This window comes from Lepisma saccharinum, chromosome 2, assembly GCF_977018435.1.
Source record: "Lepisma saccharinum chromosome 2, izLepSacc3.1, whole genome shotgun sequence".
Classification (NCBI taxonomy): Eukaryota; Metazoa; Arthropoda; class Insecta; order Zygentoma; family Lepismatidae; genus Lepisma; species Lepisma saccharinum.
In genome coordinates, this window is record NC_139230.1 from 13,415,621 (window position 1) to 13,439,893 (window position 24,273).

A 24,273-nucleotide genomic window follows, 5' to 3' on the forward strand; every position below is an offset into this window, starting at 1 on the left:
ATATGCATGATGCAACAGGACTGACTGAATTCGAATGTCTTCGTGTGTGTGTGTGTGTGTGAGAAAGCGCGATGCGACCACAAGTGGTGGTACTTCGTTGTCGTATAACCTGTGTCTTTGTGTATAATATCCATTATTATAATATATGTTTGTATTTCATGAGCTATGAGAGATTTCATTATTTAACCCAACACGAGATCAACACACTCCTGGACTTGGGAACGTTACGCCAGGTGTTTTATTGGTGTAACGCCCCTTCATTGTCCTCCAAACCCGGATTTGCGCAGAAAGTGCAACGTGCAGTGATTGACTTAACCAGCAGTTTTTGTGCATTCTCTCCCATGCCGGGTGTGTTCAGACTTTTGTGTCTGGACTATAATTAGTGTTGTGAACTATGGAGCAGATACTTTCGTGCAAACGTGTTCTGAAACGCGAAGTTACACGTGTTGAAAACAAGATTGCATCAGACGCCCTCTCACAAGAGAGCGTCATCGTGTACATCAACAAAACCGTGCAATTAACAGAGGACACTCAGAAGCTCTTACGTGATCTGTCTTCAGAGTGCAGTGATGAGCAGTTTGCGGAGTTTGATGCAGAAATCAGCTCGATTCAAGACCAATTAGAGCAGATGTTGGTGACATTGTATCGTGCTCAAAAGCAGCAGGGCGTGGCAATGGCTGCCAGTGCATCTTCGGTTAAAGCCGGTAGTGATGTAAGACTACCTAAATTGGACTTGCCTGTGTTCGCGGGAAACTTACAGCAGTGGCTGTTGTTTCGTGATTTGTTCATTGTGTCTGTACATAATAATAGCTCTTTGTCCACTGCACAGAAGCTTCAATATTCGAAGTTTAGTATACGTGGTGAACCTGCATTGTTGCTGCAATCTATTACGATTACAGACACAAATTACAAAGAAACATGGGAAATTTTGAACAGTAGATATCAGCAAAGGCACATTCTTGTGAATGACACGATCAAGTGACTCGTGTCGCAACCTTGTATCCAGACAGAATCAGCTGTTGCCTTGCGAAAACTCGCAGATGTAACAACCGAGTGTGTTCGTGTACTCAGAGTTCTAGAAGTTCCAGTTCAACATTGGGATGCAATTTTGGTTTTCAATACCATGGAGAAGCTCGACAGTGTGTCACGACAGCAGTGGGAGCTAAGTGTGTCAGCCGATCAACTTCCGACGTTTGAACAGCTACGAGCCTTCCTCGATACGAAAGTGAGAGGTTTGTCAGCATCTTCCAGACCCCCCAAACAACAAGGATACTCAGTGAAACAACCCTTTAGTGATTCCGGTCCCAAAAGAAATGCGAGTTCATTTCATGTGTCAGTGTGTTGCCCTAAATGTTACCAGGAGTCCCACCCGCTGTATAAGTGTAATCAATATAATAGCCTTTCGGAGCCTGAGAGAGAGGCATTTGTGAAAAGTAGTGGCTTGTGCTACAATTGCCTTAGTTCTTTTCATAGAGTAAATAAATGCAGCACTAGTTTGTGCCGTACTTGCAATAAGAAACACCATACATCCCTTCATCGTGAAGTGACACCCTCCCCCCAAGGAAGTTTGGCAACTTCGCATCAGACTGTGACATTACATTTAGCGGCCGATCACGGGAAATTGACCACTGAAGTGTTACTTCCGACAGCAATTGCAAACATAAAGGATAAAAATAAACAGTGTCAGCCCATTTCGGTTATTAGTTCCAATGCAGTTCAAATGTTACGTCTGAAAAGAAAGAGCGTGTTTGTGTCAGTAACATGCATTTCTTCTGTTAACGTTGGGAAGTCACATTCAGTTGTTGATATCACGATTGCGTCCCGAGATGGTAAACATTCCTACACAATCTCTACTTTGGTGGTGAAAAAGATTACGTCACCACTGCCACATGTGACTATTCAAAACACCGGGAGCTGGAGTCACGTACGCAGACTTCACCTTGCTGATCCCACATTTCATACAAGGGAAAACATTGACCTCCTTTTCGGGTGTGATATATATGCGTCGCTGCTAATGAGAGGAAAACGAGAAGGCAAGGAAGGAGAACCGATTGCCATTCAAACTCGCTTAGGTTGGGTTATTTGCGGAGGAGTAAAGCAACAAACTTCAAAACATTAATTCACCTCTCTTCACGTGTCAGTTGAAGAAAATAATGTAAACCAGTCATTAAGACAATTCTTTGAGATTGAAGAATTGCTGCAGAGAGAGTTCGTAACAGAAGAAGAGCACTTATGCGAAGAGCATTTCGAAACTACACATCGTCGCAAAACAGATGGACGTTACATCGTAAATTTGCCATTTCAGAGCACTTGGGAAGAGTTAGGGTTCTCAAAAGAGAAAGCAAGAAAGTGTTTGTTATCACAAGAGCAAAGATTACAGGAAGAAGGAGAAATACAGTGGGCGTACGTTGCTATACCTGCCGCAAAATTAGTTTGGCATTGACGCTTGGCAAGCACGTGTTGAAATAGGGTCTACGTCACTGCGGGAGGGTGGGTTGCTGGCATGCGAGCCAATGAAAACCTTCCCAGTGCTTCGGCCAAGCCCTGGTTACCTAGCAACAGAAACGTTTATCTTGGTGTTGCCGCTTATCGGGCAATTCTTCCTGCAATCAGATTTCATGTTGTTGGGAGAGGACGTGTTGTTTGTTTGTTGTGTTGCTGTGATATTTTAACCGGTCCTTTTGTTTAGTGTTTATTGAATTTAGAATATTCTTTGCTGTATATAGCATGTTGTTTTAGTGTGTTATTTTTTGTACATAATTTTCTGTGTTCTGCTTGAGCGTGTCGTGAGCTTGTGTGAAGAATGTCAAGCACAGGAGGCAATACTCGAGATGACAATGTACCAAAGAGGCCATGCACTAAAAGAAAAATGAATTCTTCTCATAGGACAAATGCGGGAGAGGTTTGTTCTGAGCGCAAATAATTTGAGCAAGAGAAAAACAATGGGGGGTCCAATCTTTTCTGTAAATAAAGTTCTGGACAGGACTGCTGCTGCTTTCGGCATGTCTAAGAACACTATTGTTACCATAGGGAAAGAAAAATATAATGTGGTAGAAATAAATAAATAAATAAAAAAATGTGAGGCTTCAAAATTGGAAACCCCAGGAAAGAAGAGGAATATCAGTAAACGCGTGACAAATTTAGATACCTTTCAGCAAGATGCTATTCGTCGTCATATTTACTCTTATTATAGCAGGAAAGTTCATCCCACTGTTGGGAATCTGCGCATTTCGTTGAAAGATTCAGCATTTTTTCAAGGTGGGGAAACATCTTTAAGGACAGTCATAAAATATCTGGGATTCTCATACAAAAAAAATAATGGACGCAAAATAAAGTATGGAGGCATATGGGGATGTGGAGGTAGAGCTCCACACATTCTCGACCTCGACCTAGGCCATATTATGGAGGTGATGCGGTGATGTGCTTCACCAACCTCCTTTACCGCAGGTTTGCCCCAGGTACTCACTTGGGCTGAGTCGACCCCGGAGCCGCTCAGGATATTTGAAAAAGTTCCACAAACCACCGCGGGTCTCACGCGTGAAAGTCCAACTGGACTTTGTGCAATTCAGTTGCGGAATAATTGAAAGACGGATAGACTTTAACGGCAACTTCGGAAAGAAATGATTATTGAAAAGGTAACCTGTAAACAATGCTCGTTTTGTTCATGTTGTAAGGGAGATGGAAATGAAGAAAGGAAACAATAACACATTCATTGTTGTTGTCATCATTGTTATTCCGTTTTCCTCGAAAAACAAGAACACATTTCATCATTGTTATTCCTTTTCCTTCCTCGACACAGCATCAGACGGCTGCACTGCATTGCGTACCTAACAGTACCACATGATATGGCAACACCGTGACACGTGTTCCTTCAGCTCTCAATACCAAACTAATTTTGCGGCAGGTATAGCAAGGAAAATCCAGCAGACAGCGCGAGCCATGGAATCTCGACTTCGGCCTTACTTAATCATCCATTATGGTGGACTGGCCCCCCATTCTTAATAAATTCAGTGTTGCCAGTGGAACAGTCTTACACATGTGATACTGATGAAGTGACATCAGAGCAGAGACAGTCATTTGTAGCCATGGTGAGTACAGCAGAAAATACATTATTTGAGAATTACTCGTCGCTGAGTAAATTGCAGCGGGTTGCAGCATGGTGTAGGTGCTTTGCATTCAACGCCAAGCATAGGGACAACAAGCTTCATGGTCCATTGAGCGCATCAGAGCTGTGGTTAGCATTGCTTGCATTAGTAAAACTAGCCCAACAAGAAGAATTTTCGTGTGAGATTCAAGCCCTCAAAAAAGGAGCAGCCTTACCTTCAAAGAGCAAATTACAATACTTGAATCCATTTGTTGATAAAATGGGTGTTATTAGAGTAGGAGGAAGTTCGGAGCATAGTAACCTTCTGCATAATGTCAAACATCCAATTGTGATACCAAAATCACACAAATTAACAGAGCTGTTAATCACACACGAGCATAACATTAACTTATACGCAGGTCGGCAGCTTGTCCTGTCAACACTGCGACAAACATTTTGGATAATAAATGGCCGAGACAAGGTTCGTCAAGTGCTGCGAAGGTGTGTCATCTGCCACAGATATGCTTCCGTGACATCACAACAGATAATGAGTAATTTGCCTCCACCAAGAGTGACTGTTAGTCGACCGTTTTTACACTGTGGTATAGATTATGCTGCCCCAATTCAGTTGAAGTATATGGTTGGAAGAAGTGCTCGAAAATACAAGGGGTACATAGCTTTATTTGTTTGTTTCAGTACTAAGGCTATCCACTTGGAGCTGGAGTCCAATGCATCTACAGTGGCCCTCAAGAGATTCATCTCACGTCGCGGTAAACCTAGTGATATGTATAGCGACTGTGGTACTAACTTTGTTGGAGCAAGTAGGGAACTGAAGGAGCTATGTGAAGTGACAAAACAAGTAGAACGTGATGAAACCACATCGCATTTCATTGCTTCCAGTGAGATCGAGTGGCATTTTAATCCACCAGGAGCTCCTCATATGGGTGGACTTTGGGAAGCAGGTGTGAAGTCTGTAAAGCACCATTTCAGGAGAGTAGCTGGAAACACAATTCTCACATTCGAAGAAATGTACACTGTTATCACGCAGATTGAAGTGTGCCTCAACTCACGACCAATATCCCCAATGTCGGATGATCCAAATGACTTGCAAGCCTTAACTCCAGGTCATTTCCTCATTGGAGATTCTTTAGTGGCGGCACCAGAAAGGGACTTCAACAAGACTTCTCTTAATCAACTATCAAGATGGCAGCTAATGCAGAAACTTACGCAATATTTTTGGCAAAGGTGGTCAAAGGAACATCTGTCCAGACTTCAGCAGCGTCCCAAATGGTTCTCGAAACATTGAGACTTCAGAGAGGTCGACATTGTCATTGTAGGAGAAGATAACACCCCTCCACAAGAATGGAAACTGGGGAGAGGGGAAGAGGTTCATGCTGGACGAGATGGAAGAGTGCGATCAGCAACAGTAAAGACTGTAAATGGACTGTGGAAGAGACCAATTGTGAAATTATCATTGCTACCATTTGAAGTAGAGAAGTAAACTTGAGAAATCTATATGTTAATGTCAAATATTCAATATCAGAAGTTATGTTTGAAGTGTTTATATATGTTAGTCTACATTGTAATTTCAATATTATAATCAATGTGTTAAAGGTTAAAAATATGTTGAAATGTATATTTCAAGGTGGGAGAGGATGTTCAGTACTGTAATATAATTAAAATTTAAAAATGATGTTAGTGTTGCTCGCTAGATGGCAGGGAGGTCTGCCACATGAAGTATGTGTCATATGCATGATGCAATAGGACTGACTGAACTCAAGTGTCTTCATGTGCATGTGTGTGTGAGCGAGCGCGATGCGACCGCAAGTGGTGGTACTTCATCGTTGTATAACCTGTGTCTTTGTGTATAATATCCGTTATTATAATATATGTTTGTGTTCATGAGCTATGAGAGACTTCATTATTTAACCCAACACGAGATCAACACACTCCTGGACTTGGGAACGCTACGCCAGGTGTTTTATTGATGTAACGTCGCTTCACATTCCAAGTTTCATGAGATAGATTCTACACTATACATAATAAACCAAAATGAACAAATTCAACAAGTATGGTACAAACACAAACTAAATTATCCTCGTAGTGAATTCTTACCTCATTTACAAAAAGTCCAATGTTCTGCTGAGTCTGTGGAACCCATTGCCTCATGATAGCAAATATTTCTGCAATAGTTGTATTTGGATTTTTGAGTATTTCCAAACATCCAGGGCAACTAGGATCGAAGAAAGCCAAATCTAACTGGCGACAATCAGCGCAAAGAGGTGCATCTACAGCTGGATGGGTTAATGGTGTGCTTCTAGATGGAGCTTTAAATTCCACTAGAACAACATCCCCAGGGTCCTTACTGTCTTGCCTATTTTCTACAGTCACCATGGTTGATTATGGCTACATCCTAAACAGGAAAAAAGCAATGAACACTTGTAAAATTATATATTTTTATTAGCAACATAATCAAACATTACAATTAAAAAGTATTTTAAAAAACACATTCATTGACTACATTTACAGATATCTGTCTGCATCTCACACTATTGAACCAATAAATTTTAAAAGTTTGCTGCTTCTGTTATCAAAGATAAAATTATGATATCCACCTCCCAAAAAATGCTGTTTGAGAAAAGAATAAAATGGGAAATTTAACACAAAAAATTCCCTCTTTGCCGAGTGTCTGTGAACCTTCTAATAAACCAAAGTTTGAGTTTCTATTTTAAGTCCACTTTATGCACAGGTGAGCTAACACTTTCTGCTGTTTTGTTGCTTCAAGTTAAAAATGAAGATAAGGACATATACTCTTTGGTCAACAAGTTTAATTTTGTCTTGGCTGTTGCTGGGTGGGACAGTCATGTGAAGTGATATCACTAGGAAGTTTTTGTTGTTCTTGCAAACTGCACCACAGAAAACCACTGAGAAAATATTTATTATGTTGCATTTTTTTTTTTTAGAAAAGTTCCAAGAGATTTCAGAAAAAAAATTAGATAGATAACCAGGACTCGAAAAATCCCGGTCGCCATGGCGACTAAAAATTTCAGCCTGGCGACTGTGATTTTTGCTGTAATATGTATGACATTTTGATTATTCTAACTTCAAATTGCAGTAGCTACAGCGTAAGTTAGCAAATGATTTTTTTTTTTTTTAAATCAACGTTGTGAACATTCCAGAGAGTCAGTAATATTGTCTTACTTCTTGTCCACACCGCATTTCCAGTTTTCTCGAATGATTTAGCATTGTTTTGAATGCCATGATGCTCAGCTTCATATACAGTGTGTTTCAAAAGTTGAACAACCCAAACTTTGAAAATGTATATCATGAAAACCGTAAGAGATATTTACACCGAATTTTCTCATCCAGTGAAATATTTTTCAATGCTTAAAATTATCAGTTTTCTCCATACAGAAAATGTAGATAAATTAATAACTGGCGGAAGGTAGCGTTAACATTTTTCCAGAAATGCACTTTTGAATGAGAAAAATATATAAGAAATTATCGAAGGTCATTATTAGATGTCTGATGACTGATGCCATGTCAATCTGTCATTTGCGACCAATATTGGTCATGTGCAACATTTGATGGATTTTATGGGTTGAGTGAAAAAGTGCCATTTTTGGGACATATATGGCAAGGCTAGCAGGTCGAAATATTGTCAACAGATGCATGCCACACGTGCCTAAGTACTGGCTATACATTTACGTGAAAAATCATAAACCAAGATTTTGTGAAGAAAATTGGACTCTTGGGAGAATCCTAGTCTGCCTCTGGTTACAATGAATTCTCTTCGCTCACTTTCGATGCTACTATGCCTGTTCCTTTAATTGATTCAGCATAGCGTATTCTTTGGAGCAGCGCATGTGCATTGCTGAAGAGTATTCTACTACTCATTCTTACACTCATGTGCAAGAGGTTTTCCAAGAAAAATCTCCTGCTTCCACTGTACCTCACAAGCAAATGTTTTACGACCAGTCAAACACCAACAAATGATACCACATATTATTAAGAGTTGGCATTATTATTGAAGATTAGGCGCACACAGAAGATGTACATACTACGTAGAAATTTTCAGTGAGAAATGCAGGCTCAACCAAGACTTGAACCTGGGTCTCTGGCACAGTGGCGCAGGAACGTTTTTCATTTGGAGGGGTACAAAATTCAGCCTCCCATATTATATATGTACCTATACCTAGCAGGCACGTATCTAGAAATACATTTCGGGGGAGTCCAACTAAGTGTCGCAATAATAATCAAAATAAATAATAATAATTAGAATACTTATATTTAATTAAATTAAAATATTAATTAAATATGTAAATTAATTCATATTGTTTTATTATTATTACAGGAATAGGTAAAAGATAGTAAAATAATAGAGATATAACAGCACGTCCTCATTATCTAGCTTACATGTCATTAATATCGCCAAGATTTGCATAAAAACAAGAAACACATGAATGTTCTGTTATTTAATGCAAAATTTGCATAATTTTTTCTTTGTTTTTCTTATAATTCTTTTTAACATATTTTAAAGCAGATAACAATTCTGCAATATATAAAGCTCTGGACCTCGTTCTGGGTTTATTTGGATTTAACAGAAAGGAAAATCAGGAGTTCAAAATGTAAAAATTGCGAACAAAGATACATCTATTCATTTTAATGCACATTGAGATTAAAGGGTTTGATTGATTGATTGAGTTAGTGTTTTAAGTCCACTTTAGGCACAGTAAGGCTAATCGGGACTGGACCTACAGTTTAAAGTGGGATCCGAACCACTATCTTCCTCCACCGGGTATCGAACCCGGGACCTTTTGATTACAAGGCGACGACGGAGATTAAAGGGGCTGACTGAGATTAAAAGGATCTTGAGTCACCCAACCAGGAATAATCATCTCCCACCCACTGGATATAAAAACCACATTATTGAATATATCATACTTAATAGAGATCCAGTTCAGTTCATTCTGTTTTTAAAGTCCCATAGCTACACATAAAAGTATCTTTAAACAATATATGGCAGATGTGTACCACATCCAATGCCTTTTAGAAGCCATGGATTTGGTATTTTCGCAGACATCTATAGGGCGTGGTAAAAAAAATGAAGTTGAGATGATTCCCGATCAACAAGTAGGATGTCTAACTTTGAAATATTTGTGAAACATTTGACAAAGCATTTATTTGTTATGTAATTAGCTGTACCTAATGGCACTCTTCAAGCACTGAAAGTACTATCATTACATATACAAAAAAGAAATTCTTCAGATCTCAGAGGAAGCAAGGAAAGCCATACGCTCAAAAGTTTCTTTTTCTTCTCAATCTTTGGTGGACAATGTGAAGACCCGATCAAGGTATTTTTTTTTCATATATAGTGGTATTAAATGCTGATACATGCGTGTGTCTTAGTGTGATATGTCAATTTCTCGTTTATGTGAAAAGGTAAACTATAATATAAGCAAACGCATGTGCGCATCACAATTAAAGATTTTCGCATCTACAAAGAAAATCCAAAACCATTTCCACCTTGCCGGCCTCTGTGGCAGAGGGTTTAGCATAGCACGCTACGATGCCAGAGGTCCCAGGTTCGAATCCCGGCCATGGCATGAGTGTTATTTTTGAGTGTCCATCAATTTCATCACTCATCCTCATCTTCGCGAAGAGCCAAAAGTGGCAGAAATGCACAGTAAAATAAACCAAATAAATCAATCAAACATTCCCATCTCATTCAAAGACCTTGTGAATCCAATCCTAAATCTACCAATAGTACCTGCAATGCACTTATCTCGTGCATTCATATGACTAATGTAATTTTCTTACAGTTTGACTTTAGGATTTAACTTAAAATGGTGTTGTGCTTGTATTGCATTGGATATCAGAATTAGATTTTAAGCAATTTATGTCCAATTATAAGTATACCTAATTAATAGGTAAAAATAATAAAAAAATCGCAAATTGCACCTTGTTTAAATGTCTAGGAAAAATTTCATTTCACGTAGGAATGATATCGCGATGCAATAATTGATTAATTGTTAATTGTCACAGCCTCATCTTGTCTCCTGTGTGGTGAGGTCTTTCTTATCCTTGTTTGTGCTTATTTTTGTTTCGGTTTCCACTCTGAAGTTATGAAAACTTATTATAGATGCACTTCATGCTCAGATAGGCTATTTGAGACTCTATTTTCAAAAAAAATGTCTGAATATGTAGATTTAAGTATAGTTTTCCGAACACCCTCTTACAAAGTTATTAAAAATATGTGTGTCAGGTACAGGAATACATTATACCCCCCCCCCCCCACCAAGTTGGTCTGTCCTGTCTCGTCTCGTTAGTGTAAGTATTTTGTTTCGGAAAATTCCATTTTAAATAATCAAAAGATAATGGGATCAGTCATATACTCTTCTCATGAAGATTTGTATCTTATCTTCGAATCAACGCGACCACTTCATTAGAATAGTGTATCCTCTACCCCCTTACCCAAAGGAGCATTCGTCTGCAGCATGGTTTTCTGATGGAAAATCTGATTCAATTGTTCCACACACATTTTAAACAATTTTCATCTCCTTAAAGACGTTTCCAAGAACATAGATCAATGAAATAACTAATAGCAAGCACAATGTAGTAGAATAAGTTTACAATGGTTTGAATTTCTGTTTTAAGGAAGATAACGCTTGTAGTCATAAAAAAAATACACTTTTTATTGGGCGAATTGAAAATATGTTCTTTTAACAGTAGCACCTTGCGTCTGCTGTCAAAGTACCAAAGGTGTGGGGAGGGGGTACAACTCGATTTATGGATTTAGGGGGTACAGTACCCCCTTCAAAAATTTGAGGGGTACAATGTACCCCTGAAACCCCCCCGTTCCTGCGCCACTGCTCTGGCATACCATACAATTTCTCTAACCACTGAGCTACTGAGCCGGCCTGGCCTCGCCTGATTTTTTGCTGTCGCTGCTTTACCTACGTGGAATCTTCTCTGCCAGTGCTACCGCAAGGGGATCTGTTGCCTTTGAAACACAGTAGACTTTGACGTTGCCTGGTTCCAAACAGCATAGAGATGTTAATGCATTTTTTGCTGAAACTTTCTACGTAGTACATTTCCTGTGTGTGCCTGATCTTCAATAATTAACATCTCTACCTGGGAGGAACCAGGCAATGTCGAAGTCTACTGTGTTTCAAAGGTAACAGATCCCGTTGCAGTAGCACTGGCAGAGAAGATTCCACGCAGGTAAAGCAGCGACAGCGAAAAATCAGGCAAGGTCATGCCGGCTGGCTCAGTAGCTCAGTGGTTCGCTACGACGCCAGGGGTCCTGTGTTCGAATCCCGGCATGGGCATGGATGTTTATGCGTGTCCATTCATGGCGCATGATGACCATGGTGGCTCAGTCGGTAACGCATCTGACTACGATGCTAAAGCTCCAAAGTTCGATCCCCGGCCGGTTCAAATCCGGGAACTTTTCTAACGTTGGAAGCAGTCCCGGTGCCTACCCAGCATCGAATAACATGGGTACCGGGGGGAAACCCTGGGGGGTAAAGGCAGTCAGGGGCGTGATTCTGATCACATCACCCCCACTCATGACCGGATCAAGAAAGTGTGGGGCGTTACCCCCACACCCCCTATATGCCTTCATGGCATGGTGCTAAGCATAGGGGAGCACTTTACCTTTTTTTTTACCTTTACCATTCATCAATTTCATCATATCATCACTCATCCCTATCTACGCAAATTAGCCAAAAATGGCACAAGAAACAAAGTAAAATAAAGGAAGTAAATAAAAAAAAAGTGGTTAGAGCAATGCCACGGTATATCAGACCCCCGTGTTCGAGTACTGGTCAAACCTGCATTTTTCGCTGAAAATTTCTACGTTGGTATATATTGTTGAAAATCAATTCTCAGATGTTTTCAGTATATTAACAATATTTTTTAAAATAATGTAATTGCTTTTATTTGGAAACATGCTAACATAAATTTATTAAACCAGTGATAGCGTACATGATTAGTTTAGTGCAGAAAACCTGGTGTAAATACCTCTTACGGTTTTCATGATATACATTTTCAAAGCTTGGGTTGAGCGACATTTGAAACACACTGTAGTACGCACAATTGCTAGTAGGTAGTTTCCTGGTGCCTAATTTTCCTAGCTGGCGCCTAGCTTTGAAGAAAACTTTTCGAGCACTGTACATAACCACGCATGGATAGAAGGCCTTTATGACTGTCAGCTCATGACAGTAGTGTACACAACCATGCTGCAAGTTCTGTTACAAAACATTCTCATGGAAAATAACTGAATTAAAAAGTTACAAAGCCTAAAAGTTTTATAACCTCAAGGCCCCTGTGACTAAGATAAATCAAGTGTCTCCATGGGTAGCAAAATTTAACTATCGCTGACAACACAGTGATGCGTGAGTTGGACTGAAGCAACTACATCAAGTTTCAAGCCTCATTACAATGTACTAGGGTAGGCAAAGTCAAAAGTCCCTTAACACCCATTAAAAAATTTATTTATTTATTGAAAAATTTCCACATACAGCACAAGTGGACATTTCACACTGAAATTGTCAACAATGAAAAAGCAATAATAATAATAATAATAATAAGCAAAAAATTGAAAGTAACAAAATAATATAAAAGTGAATAGCAAAATAACAAAAAAAAACAAATTTGATATTAATTACAAACATTTATTCTAATAGAAGACCGAAAGGCAAACTAGGAGGAAAATATATTGATATTTGATGGGAGATCATTGTATTGTGTAGCAAATCTGTAAAAGAGAGATTTTTTTCGAATTTTTAGTCTAGGTTTTATTGTATAAAATAATCTTGTGTTGCATGTTGTGCTCATAGGTACTTGAAAATGGAATTCCTCAAGAAGTGTGTTGCAGTGTATTTTGCCATTGACAATTTTCTATAAATAATTGAAATCATTCTGCAAACATTGCTGATATGCAGTCTGTAAGTTTAGAAAAGACGAGAGATGCGGAGATGAAAAATTGCATAATGTGGGAACCCTGTAAAGAACTATAGCGAGAAAAACTTAAGAACAGAAGTGATTCTAGAGCGCTGAGTGGGACATGCCATGGACCAGATGGGACAGCAGTATTCTATTATTGGGGAAATGAATGATTTGAAGTACAAGCTGAGGGATGATATCACTAATTTCAGTGAAACAATACAGTAAACCTAAGAGATGCATGGCCTCTTTTTGGAGTGCCTAAAATTTGTTCCACAAATGTGAGCTTTCGGTCGAAAACAATACCTAGGTCTTTGTGAGAGGATACTGATTTGATGTTATTGCCAGAGATGGAGTAAGATGACTTTAACAGGTTCTTCTTGAGAGAGATGGTGAGAGTAGTACACTTTTCAGGATGTAATATAAGGTCCCATGTGAGACAGCAGGATGACTTAGCAAAATAATAAAAATACTGCATTTTAAATATTTTAGAGAAGTAGTAAAAAATAAGTCAGAATGTTCTCATATTTGTGTGAAGTAAGCCAAGTGACACCATGAAACAGCAGAGAAATATGCAAGGGATTCGCTAAGTTTAGCGCATCGGAATGAGAGCCCAGTACTATGTGAATGGTGTTCGCTGGCCCAGATCATCACAGAAAATGTGATGTTTATGGCAGAGTTTCTCTGACATCATTAGGATTATTTTTTTTTCCAAGTGCTATTTCCATCATTGTAAAGCATGCAATGCAATGCTGCTGCAAGTAAAGAATCTCGACATTCTTCGAGAAGGCACACTGGACTGTTTTTATATGGTCTATAGTAAGAGCCAAGGAGAAGATTTTCCGCATAGGTCACTCAAACTTCCACCCACAGTATTTCAGAGTTCCGTTATAAGTCATGGCATTCTTTGATTGGCCATTTTTGAATTAACACAGATCAAAATGCACCCACCGTGAGTCACACAATTGTTTCGATATATAATGAAATGGCTCACGAAAGGCAACTCACTGTTACGAACATTTTCTGTTAACCACGTTTCACTAAATATTAGGCAGTCACATATCATGAGTTCAAATGCAAAAGTAGCACAGTCTGCAAGCTTATTCTTAATGCTGTGTATTTTGGTAATGCACAGAGAAATTTGCCATCATTTTCACAGGTCCCGCATTCATTTGTATGTCCCCACAGATCAAACCCATGCAGAGGAGGTGAAAGTACCGGACCGAGGTCCCCTTTCCTGCAGAGTGCTGTTCCCTGCTCCTGGGTGAAGTCATGGTGGAATCACGCACACGTGTTGCCACGAAACCAAAAACTTCTTACAGCACAATAGTGCAATAGCTCATGAGAATCTTTTGGCACAGCAGAGGAAACACTGCACCGGAGACACGAGTCCACCAGAACTAAACACAGACTGAGAAAAACCACTGAACAAATCTATATATAATAAAAAAAGAGGACGATGATGAGCACCACTTCTACAACTTGCCACCAGCTAGGATTCTAATTGAAAATAATTAATTATGCTGGGTACAATTGGTCATGATAGGCCCAGGGGGAACCATAGTTGTGTGTGTCAAGTAGAGGTCCACCATATTGAATTCAACTCGAGCATTTTCATCTGCAGAATTTGTGCAGAGGGGAACAAAGAGAAGAAAACAAATTTCCAGTGCACAGAATGTCATGTTTCCCTCTGCACCTTATGCTTCCGAAAGTACCATGCCTGGTAGGAAGTACATGGCAGCCAGGTCAAGGTATGATGATATATTATTCTTGTAGCTTCGAATTTTTTTGCTCTATATTGAAAAATATTATTTTACTCCAAAAGTATTAAAAATAAGTGTGTAAATTTGTCCACATTTTGGAAATTCGTCCTGGCGTAGCCTGCGTGCGGGTCCAAAGAATTTCAAATTTCGTGTAAAAAAATAGTTTCTCTCCCTTTGTCTTCTTCTTCTAACTGATTATGGAAAATTATTTTATCCCATCAGGATTATAGCCCAAAGCATACTGAACAAAACAAGGTATCATTCATTTGTACCTCTTAACATTCTTAGTCCCGGAAATATAAAATTTCATTTAGAAGAATGCAGAATTTAAAATTTCCCACTGAAAACAAGCTGGACATTAGTACAAATACCTGGAAAATCAACCTCGGCATCTAAGGGTTAAGGAACTTTTGTCTTAACACATTCGGGTCTGGCCTCATAATACAGCATTGTTACCTCTGGTCTGCGGTTTTTGGTTGTTTTTCAAAAAATCATAGAAAATATATTTTTAATTTGTTTTTATTTACCATTTTGAGCAAGACGTGTAATGTTCTTTAATTGTATTGTTCATTGATTCCATTCACATGAAGATGAATGAAGTATTATTTCTTGTACACAAATGTGAATGTTAGCAAAATTTGTACCTTGTTGGAGTGCATTTTTTATCATCACTTGTAAGTTCAGACCCACCCGTTACTTACATGTAATTGTTATTTGGGAAAAAACTTTTTTATCAACGAACCACTTATTTGTTAGCTATCAGAAAACACTGAAATAAGTTCCATACAATGAGCAGTTTTTCTCAATTCATCTTTTTATGTGGAAAATTGTAATTTTTTTAAAAAAAACAATAGAAATTCGATTATCTCGAAAACCACTAATTTTCGGAAGGGGTATCATATGGTCAAATTTATTGCAAATTGACTCTACTTTAACCCCTTTCAGGGAATACATCTAATTACCAGTCACCCTGTATATAATATACATACATGCGCGATTTGTAATTAATACACTTACAAGGGAGGTCTAAGTCTCCCTCTCCGATTTCCATGAAACTTGGCAGGTGTATAGAGCCGCCAAAAGAAATATGTGTTTTTTGTTTCGACTAAAAAAAACTGTTTTAGGTGGCAACCCCCCTCAAATGTCAAGATGAGGACAAATTGAAGTGGGAATTGACCCCTGTGTCCCCATCCAATTTCCATTAAACGTGGCAGGTGTATGGAGGGGCCGAAAGGAAGAAGTACATGTTTTTGTGTTTCAGCTAAAAAATTGTTTTAGGGGGCAACCCCCCCCCCCCCTCAAATGTTAAGATGAGGAGAAATTGAAGTGGGGATCTGACCCAAAAACCATGTAAATATGTCATAGGAAGAAACAGGGGGCATAGGGTGCCTCTATGCACCTGCCAAATTTCCTGGAAATCGGAGGGGGACACTTAGATAACCTCCCTTGTTAGTCTTACACTTTGTAATTATATAACACTGCATATATTATAATGTTTTATTTTAATTTGTAAAACTGTAACTGTAGAACAATTGTATAATTTTTGTTGCTCCCTTAAACAGTTTTTTTAGCCGAAAGAAAAAAATCACGTATTTCTTCCTTTGGGTCCCTTTATACACCTGCCAAGTTTCATGGAAATCGGAGGGGGACACAGGTGTCAGATCCTTACTTCAATTTGTCCTCATCTTGACATTTGAGGGGATTTTGCCCCCTAAAACAGTTTTTTAGCTGAAACAAAAAAACACGTATTTCTTCCATTGGGCCCCTCTATACACCTGCCAAGTTTCATAGAAATCAGAGGGGGACACAGGGGTCAAATGCCCACTTTAATTTGTCATCATCTTGACATTTGAGAGGGGTTGCCCTCCAGAACAGTTTTTTAGCCGAAACAAAAAACACGTATTTCTTCCTTTGGGCTCCTCTATACAACTGCGAAGTTTCATGGAAATCGGAGGGTGACACTTAGATAACCTCCATTGTTAGTCTTACACTTTGTAATTATATAACACTGCATATATTATAATGTTTTATTTTAATTTGTAAAACTGTAACTGTAGAACAATTGTATAATTTTTGTATAACATTTCTATCTTGTTAAATGTGTTAAAGGTTTCATCCTGGAATGGAATGTCTCACATTTATGTGTGTTTCCATTTCCAATACATTCGAATGAATACATATTCTTTTCAATGGCATTTACAAAATCACCTCTGACATTTTATGTTAAACAAGTAAGATTATTTTTGTGCACGAGTGTGTTAGCCGATGCGTAGCAAATTATTTTAGGAACAACACTTGAAAAAAAATTGAAGGACTAACTAATGAAAACTTTCTTTGTAATCGAAGATTATAATACCTTTTAAGGTGTGGTAATATTATAATGGGATTGAGATACGAAACTCTCGGATCTGGATTTTTCAGATCGGGATCCATTTGGCCATCCCTAGTTCGATTCCCTGCACAAAAAACTTTATTTCAGCTACCTAGGCAATATAGAAGCAGAGTTACAGCACTTATAGTATAGCTAAACGAGCTCAGAAGGGGCAATTTCTTTGAACAAAACCTTAAGTTTTGCAATTTTTAGATGATTTGATTTCGATGTACGTCTGTTAACTCATACTGCAGAGTTTTAGCGATTACTTAAGGTATTGTTCAATATATGCTTTCGTAGTTAGGTTAGGCAGGTTAGGTTTGGTTCCCTTAGCATTAAAATAAAGTCCCTAAATGGATTCTACTAAGGTTCTGATTTACTTCTACATTCATTCCAATGCTTCTACAATATTTACTGTCGCTTGTCGACTGAGAATATCTTGTCCATGAGAAGTGCGTAAGGTAGTTTTCAAGTTGTTTTTTTTCAACATAAATAACTTTTTCCAGTCCAAACAGTGCTCATTACTTTAAGGAAGGTTCAAATTTCATGTGACAATGATTTCCAAAATTCTACGATAATTAGTCTTTGTGCTAGGAGAAATCATAAAACAATCGGAACCGTTACCCACGTTTCAATACGTATGTTCATTTGAACGTGCTGAATGTATTTAAAATGACACGTGCAGGATGCGTGGTACAGTTGAAAGGCATTGAAGATGTAGTAGATTTCGTAGTAGAGCATGGTATTGTGAAAGAAGAAAAGGAATGTCTGAAATGTGGTAGCACATGTAAGCTGCACATTTCACATACATGTAACACCAATTTCAACTATGTTAGCCTAACCTAACTTCACCTAACCTAACCTAGCCGTGCATGTTTCATGATGATGTATCATGATTGACTGTGATTTTGCATTTCTAACATGCCTTTAACAGGGACTCTATAGAGAAAGCAGTGTAGCCGGAGCTGAGTATAGCGGAATGGAGGCAGGGCCGTGGTAGCGGTAGGTCAAATACCCCAGGGGCAGAGCCCAGAATCAGTTGGAAATCTCAACTCAAATTTTTTTTTTTCACGAAAATAATTTCAATCTTTCACATTAACAGTAATTACTGTTCTTCCTTTCTTGGCTTCCGTAACACGCAATATGGCGGGCACAGCTTAAGTCGCATCATGGATCATGTCGGTATGCAGTGTTTCCAAACTTTGTTACCGAAAAATACCTGAATAGCCCCACAAATGATTGAGGGATAGCCCCAAAAACCATTCACGGATAGCCCAAAAACCATTTAATGATAGCCCCATGAACCATTTCCGGCAAGGTTAGGTAAGCATAGTTAAAATTTTGTTCGTAAAACAATTCGAAACTGCTTTTTTTTAAAAAAAAAAAAATCACCTTCACTTATTACAAAACAATGGCGTGATTGAAAACACTGAAAGAAGGTTACGTCATGAAACGTACAGAACATCCTGTTGACAAATACAAGCAACGGTCATTGTGCATCGGAGAGAAATTTTTCTTCAAAAATACATGAATTCCCGGTCAAATAGATTCCACGATGGAAGAAAATACGATAACAGTTAGATATAGTGAAAACACATTTCTTCAAATTTACAGGAGAAAAGATGGGAAAGTACTTATGGAATCGAGTTCCTGTGGACGTTTGGAAGCTGGGAATAGTGTTTTATCCATTCGGCTGGTAAATAATGTCATTTTCGACATTAATGTATCTCCGTTGCACGATAGCTCGTGCCACCATTACCGTCGACCATGTGAATCAAATGTTCCATGCGTTGGATTATGTAACCCCCTGTCAGTGTAGCAACCTTGCGCTAGTTTTACAAAATGACACATGAATCTTTTTTTTTTCAATTTAATTATGTATGCTTGCCTAACCTAACCTTCTGTGAATAGTTTGTGGATCAATTTTAGCCCAAAAACCATAATTTTTTCGGTCAATAAGTGTTAGTGTAGCAACCACGCACTACTATAACTAGATGACATGTGAGCGGTTTCTTTTTCCCCAATTTAATTTTATTTGTTTGCCTAACCTACCTTTCCGTGAATGGTTTGTGGATCAATTTCTTTTGATTATGTAACCCCGGTCAGTGTAGCAACCACGTGGTAGTTTTATAAGATGACGTATGAGCGTTTTTTGTTGTTGGTTTTTTTTTTCAATTTAATTTTCTATGCTTGCCTCACTTAACTGAACCTAACCTAACCTAACCTTCTGTGAATCGTTTGTGGATCAATTTTAGCCCAAAAACCATAATTTTTTTTAGTCAATAAAAGTTAGTGTAGCAACCACGCGGTAGTATTACAAGATGACGTGTGAGCATTTTTTTTCCCCCCAATTTAATTTTCTATCTTGCCTAACCTACCTTTCCGTGAATGGTTTGTGGATAAATATTCGCTTAAAATTTCTTTGTAAATAGTTTGTGCGGTATTTTTCGGTTCATAAGTTTGGAAACACTGCATATCAGCTGGCAATAGACAACGTGAATCAGGATTTGCCCACCATATTTGTCTAACGAAAGCGAATTAGTAACGACCAATAAATACTTGTAATGTGAAAAATTACATTTGGCACCAATCTGATATTCCCAGGACTGATTTATTCAATTTTTACAGAATAAACTACTTACGGTAATAAGTTCCTGTAGCATTGTCTAACATCTGGAAGGTGTTTTGTGTGATGTAACGGATTTCTTCAAATTTAAAAGTTTGGGGCTCACTTGGGGGCAGGTGACTCCGGCCAATTTCTAACATGCCTTTAACAGGGATTCTATAGATAAAGCTGGGGAGCCGGAGCGGAGCAGGCTTCTACAATGTTTACTGTCGCTTGTCGACTGAGAATATCTTGTCCATGAGAAGTGCGTAAGGTAATTTTCAAGTTGTTTTTTTGGTAAATGTTTACTATCCTTCGAACACCCATAACTCCCGAGTTTCGCCAATTTTTGACATTAGTACTTACCTATCAGCTTCGCGGAACATTCCGTGAATGGTTTTTGGGGCTATCCATCCTGGAATCGGTGTAAAATTTAAACCAAAAAATTAGGTTAAAATTTGGTGTCGTGTTAGTATCAGGATCTAGAAATTGGAAATAATTGCAAACCTTTGGCGCTAGCCCCACGAGCCATTAGCAGGTGGTTAGGTTACTTCTGTTAGGTTAGGAAACATAGTTCAAATTTCATCAAAACAACGTTGATACACCTTCAGGAATGTTCCGCGAAGCAGATACGTAATTACGAATGTCAAAAATTGACGAAACTCAGAAGTTATAGGTGTCCGAAGGATAGTAAACATTTACCTTTAGTTCCTCTGGACTTTCTGAAGCTGGGGAAAGTGTTTTTTCGAATCGTGCCACTTATTCGGCCCGTAAATAAGGTATTTTTCGACATTCATGTATCTCCGTTGCATGATAGCTCATGCCACCATTACCGTCGACTACGTGAATCAAATGTTCCGTGCATTCGATTATGTAACCCCCAGTCAGTGTAGCAACCACGCGGTAGTTTTACAAGATAACGTGTGAGCGGGATTTTTTTTTCCAATTCAATTTTCTATGTTTGCCTAACCTAACCTTCTATCAATGGTTTGTGGATTAAAAACAATCGTTTTTCGGTTAATAAGTGTTAGTGTAACAACCACGTGGTAGTTTTACAAGATGACGTGTGAGCGGGTTTTTTTCTCCAATTCAATTTTCCATGTTTGCCTAACCTAACCTTCCGTGAATGGTTTATGGATCAACTTTCGCTTAAAAACCTTTTGTGAATAGTTTGTGCGGCATTTATCGGTTCATAATTTTGGAAACACTGCACATCTGCTGACGATAGACAACGTGAGTCAAAATTTGCCTGCCGAATTAGCAACGACCAATAAATAACCATAATGTTAAAAATAATGCTTTTTTCATGGGAAAAAAGTGATCCTAAGTTGAAAAATGTTCCGCTATGCATATGAGGTAAGTAGAAATGAATTGTATTTGAAAATAAACGAGTTAAATGTGTTTCCGGCATATCTAACTGGTACCCAATATTCACCTTGAGAAATATCTCACAAGAGACAAACTGAATTGAGAAGCACGTACTAAAAAAGAAGAAAAGCACATTCCACTATTTTTTAAAAAAAATAAATCAGCACGCACGCAAACGTGAAACCACAGAGAAGATAATTAACAGTAATAAGCATAAACAGCATTTACAGTGCAACAGGTGTCGTTCTTGTAGAACCTAATATATACAGTGTATAATACAATTCCCTAGTTACACGGGAAAGTAAATAATGATTATGTACTAATGTGAAAAATTTCGTCATTTATGGCTGAAAAAAGACGTTATAGAAATTTAGTTTTATTGATAAAGACAAAAGTCGAGTTGTTAACAGACAAGTATAGACGATGACATCACGATGTATATATTACTTTCTTACCATAACTTGAAGCAACGTGTAGCATGCCACTAGTGAATAATCACGTCGCATGAAAAAATTGTTATTAAATAAAATAAATAAAATAAAATAATAATATAATTTTCTTTCTCTATTACTTCATTTTCTTCCTACTAGTCCTTCACCTAATTCAGAGACAACAGCCGCTGCTGGTGTGCTCCAAAATACTTCAACAGATGTGGCGTTGCCAAGGCGTGTTGGTAACGGTCATAACCCACCTTTGGTGCAGAATCTTTAGATAAAGAACCTCAAAGGCAGGAAAAGATGGCAAAATAAGAAATATTTGAATAATATTCTACCATTTCTTTTCAGCATTTGACACTTCGTCGTCGAAATGTTTAAAGCGAATGCCACATACTTGATTCGAATCAAATCAATAATTTGATTTATTTTAACAAAGCTGTCAGCTTAGATAGCATTCACATTTGAAATATATATATAGCCTATATAAGAAACAAACATACATTTACATGAACGATCGCAGAATTCTCAGGAAGAGGTAAGCAAGTTATTGTTTCCGGGAGAGGCAAACCAGGGACATTTTCCTCCATAAAAGTGTTGTTCCCTCAAAAAACACTGCTTAAATTTAAAGTTATCATGATCCATCAAGCCCTCGCAATAACCAACACATTTATTATTAGCTGTGAATGAAATTAAATAAATAATACAGTGGAATATATAATTTTTTGGCGAATTTCATTTTCCAGGGGGGCCGAGAGCCCTTGCTCCACCATCTGGACGTCCATGATATTTATTTTTCTATATAGAGAATATTTCGACTTACCTATTGGTTAGCACAGCGCGGTAAGGCGCCAGAGGTCCCGGGTTCGAATGCCAGCCTGGCTAGTGTCCCCTCATCAGTTTCATTATCTTCGCGATTAGCCAAAGAGGCAGAAAAACGAACTAAAACAAACCAAATCAAACAATCGCCTTGCATGTTGCTACTGAATCAAAATGCACAATAAGTTCGAAAAATTTAAACAACTCGTGATATTCCGCTTTGCTCATTTTATTTAGGCGGATCATTGTAAGGACAAACCTTGTATGGGTATACAAACGAACAGACCTTAACATTCGTGATCATCTATGCTCCGACCTTCATGTTCTACTCTCAACAGATATTTAGCCTAATTAAAGAGTTAGTGTTTTCCTGTAACTTCTCCGTGCATTGTAAGTGTTAGATATTATATATTATTATATATTATATATTAATCATATTAATATTATATTCTATTAAAATATGATATGAAATGTACAGAAAATAATAATTATTAGGCTACATTTCATATTGAAAAGCTGCAACTTTTAAGTTACAATTCAGGCGAGAAGATGGCTAACATTGATTTTACAAACGTTTATAATATGAAGTCTAAAAATATATTACATATAAAAAATATATAAATATGAAAGAATGTTAAGTGAGACATTAAAGTAGGCCTGCTAGCATAATATTGAGTATTGCTTTCCCGATGTTTCTCAAATTCGTCTGAACGTATATCCCATAATGTGCTGAGCTTGTTAGCATTGAAATAACGCTTTATAATTATAGGTGCTGAAATTTGTTAATCGTATGGTATGAGTTCTGACAATTGTACCCCATCCATTATTATGTGCCCTGTATTGGTAAAGGAGAAATACGACAATCCTAGCTTGAAATTTTATGTACCTCACTCAACGGATTTATCACTGCTGACTTGAAAGTGAATACAATTTGTGCATGTGTGTTAATAAAGATGATTTTTCTGAAGTTTTAAGAGAATCGAACTTGGATCAAAAGTGTCACTGAACCACAACAGGGAATGTGATGTGGGTTATTGGCCCTCCCAACTGCCTAAATCAGGTTCTTGCAAATGTAATGATGCTTGAGGATCAGAGTTTGTGTGATGATTTTCCTTTCACTTTCAGCCTTTGAAGTGGAAATTTTTAGGTGGAGGATGTAGAGTCTTTGGAGCAGCTGGAGATGATGGTGTAGTCATGCCAAGGCACTACGTCAGTTCTTATATGTAACCAGGGCACACCCTGCCTCACAAAATGACAGGAAATGTTTAGTTTCTAAATTTCCTTTATTTAACATTAATTTGTTATGTGTTTATCTAAACAAACCTAGCATAGCACGATGACTCCTTTGTTTACAATAAGAAGATAATGATTTTATTTGGAAACAACGGAGATGAAACTATCCCACAGAATTTCCTTTGATTTCCTTAAATTTCATTTTCCTGTATATTTAAAATCTGCTGAAACATCTATTAGTCAGTGCCATACCTTAATTGTGTGTAACCAGTTGTACAGGGTTATTCATAAGTCTGTGAAACATTCGAAAAAATTCACAAGACATGAACTACTGAACAAAAAATGAACTTTTTATATTCAGAGTAAAGACAAGTTTACTTTACAAGTTTTGTTTCCAATATCACAAAAGTCACAAATGCTCTCTGTGTCCACCTTTAGTGATGCGGCAAATGTCTATGCGATAATCCATCTCATAAAAAAAAGTAAAGGTAAAGTGCTCCCCTGTGCTATGCACCATGCCATGAAGGCATATAGGGGGTGTTGGGTTAGGGCCACATACTTTCTTGATCACGGCCGAAGGTGGAGGTGATGTGATCAGTACAACATCCCTGGCCACTTTTACCCCCCAAAGTTTCGTCCAGGTACCC

At 38.1% G+C, this 24,273-nt stretch overlaps 1 protein-coding gene across 1 annotated transcript in view; it reads right to left on the reverse strand.

Annotated features, from left to right (window-relative positions):
- LOC145984365 (CAP-Gly domain-containing linker protein 3-like) overlaps nt 1–21,377 on the reverse strand; it is a 30,478-nt gene extending 9,101 nt beyond the window's left edge. The window contains exons 1-2 of the mRNA XM_083118024.1: nt 21,255–21,377; nt 6,200–6,497 (exon numbers count right to left, since the gene is read on the reverse strand). Coding sequence (XP_082974150.1) covers nt 6,200–6,478 — 279 coding nt within the window. The 5' untranslated portion in view covers nt 6,479–6,497; nt 21,255–21,377. The remainder of the gene's footprint in view (nt 1–6,199; nt 6,498–21,254) is intronic.
- Between the last annotated feature and the right edge of the window lie 2,896 nt (nt 21,378–24,273).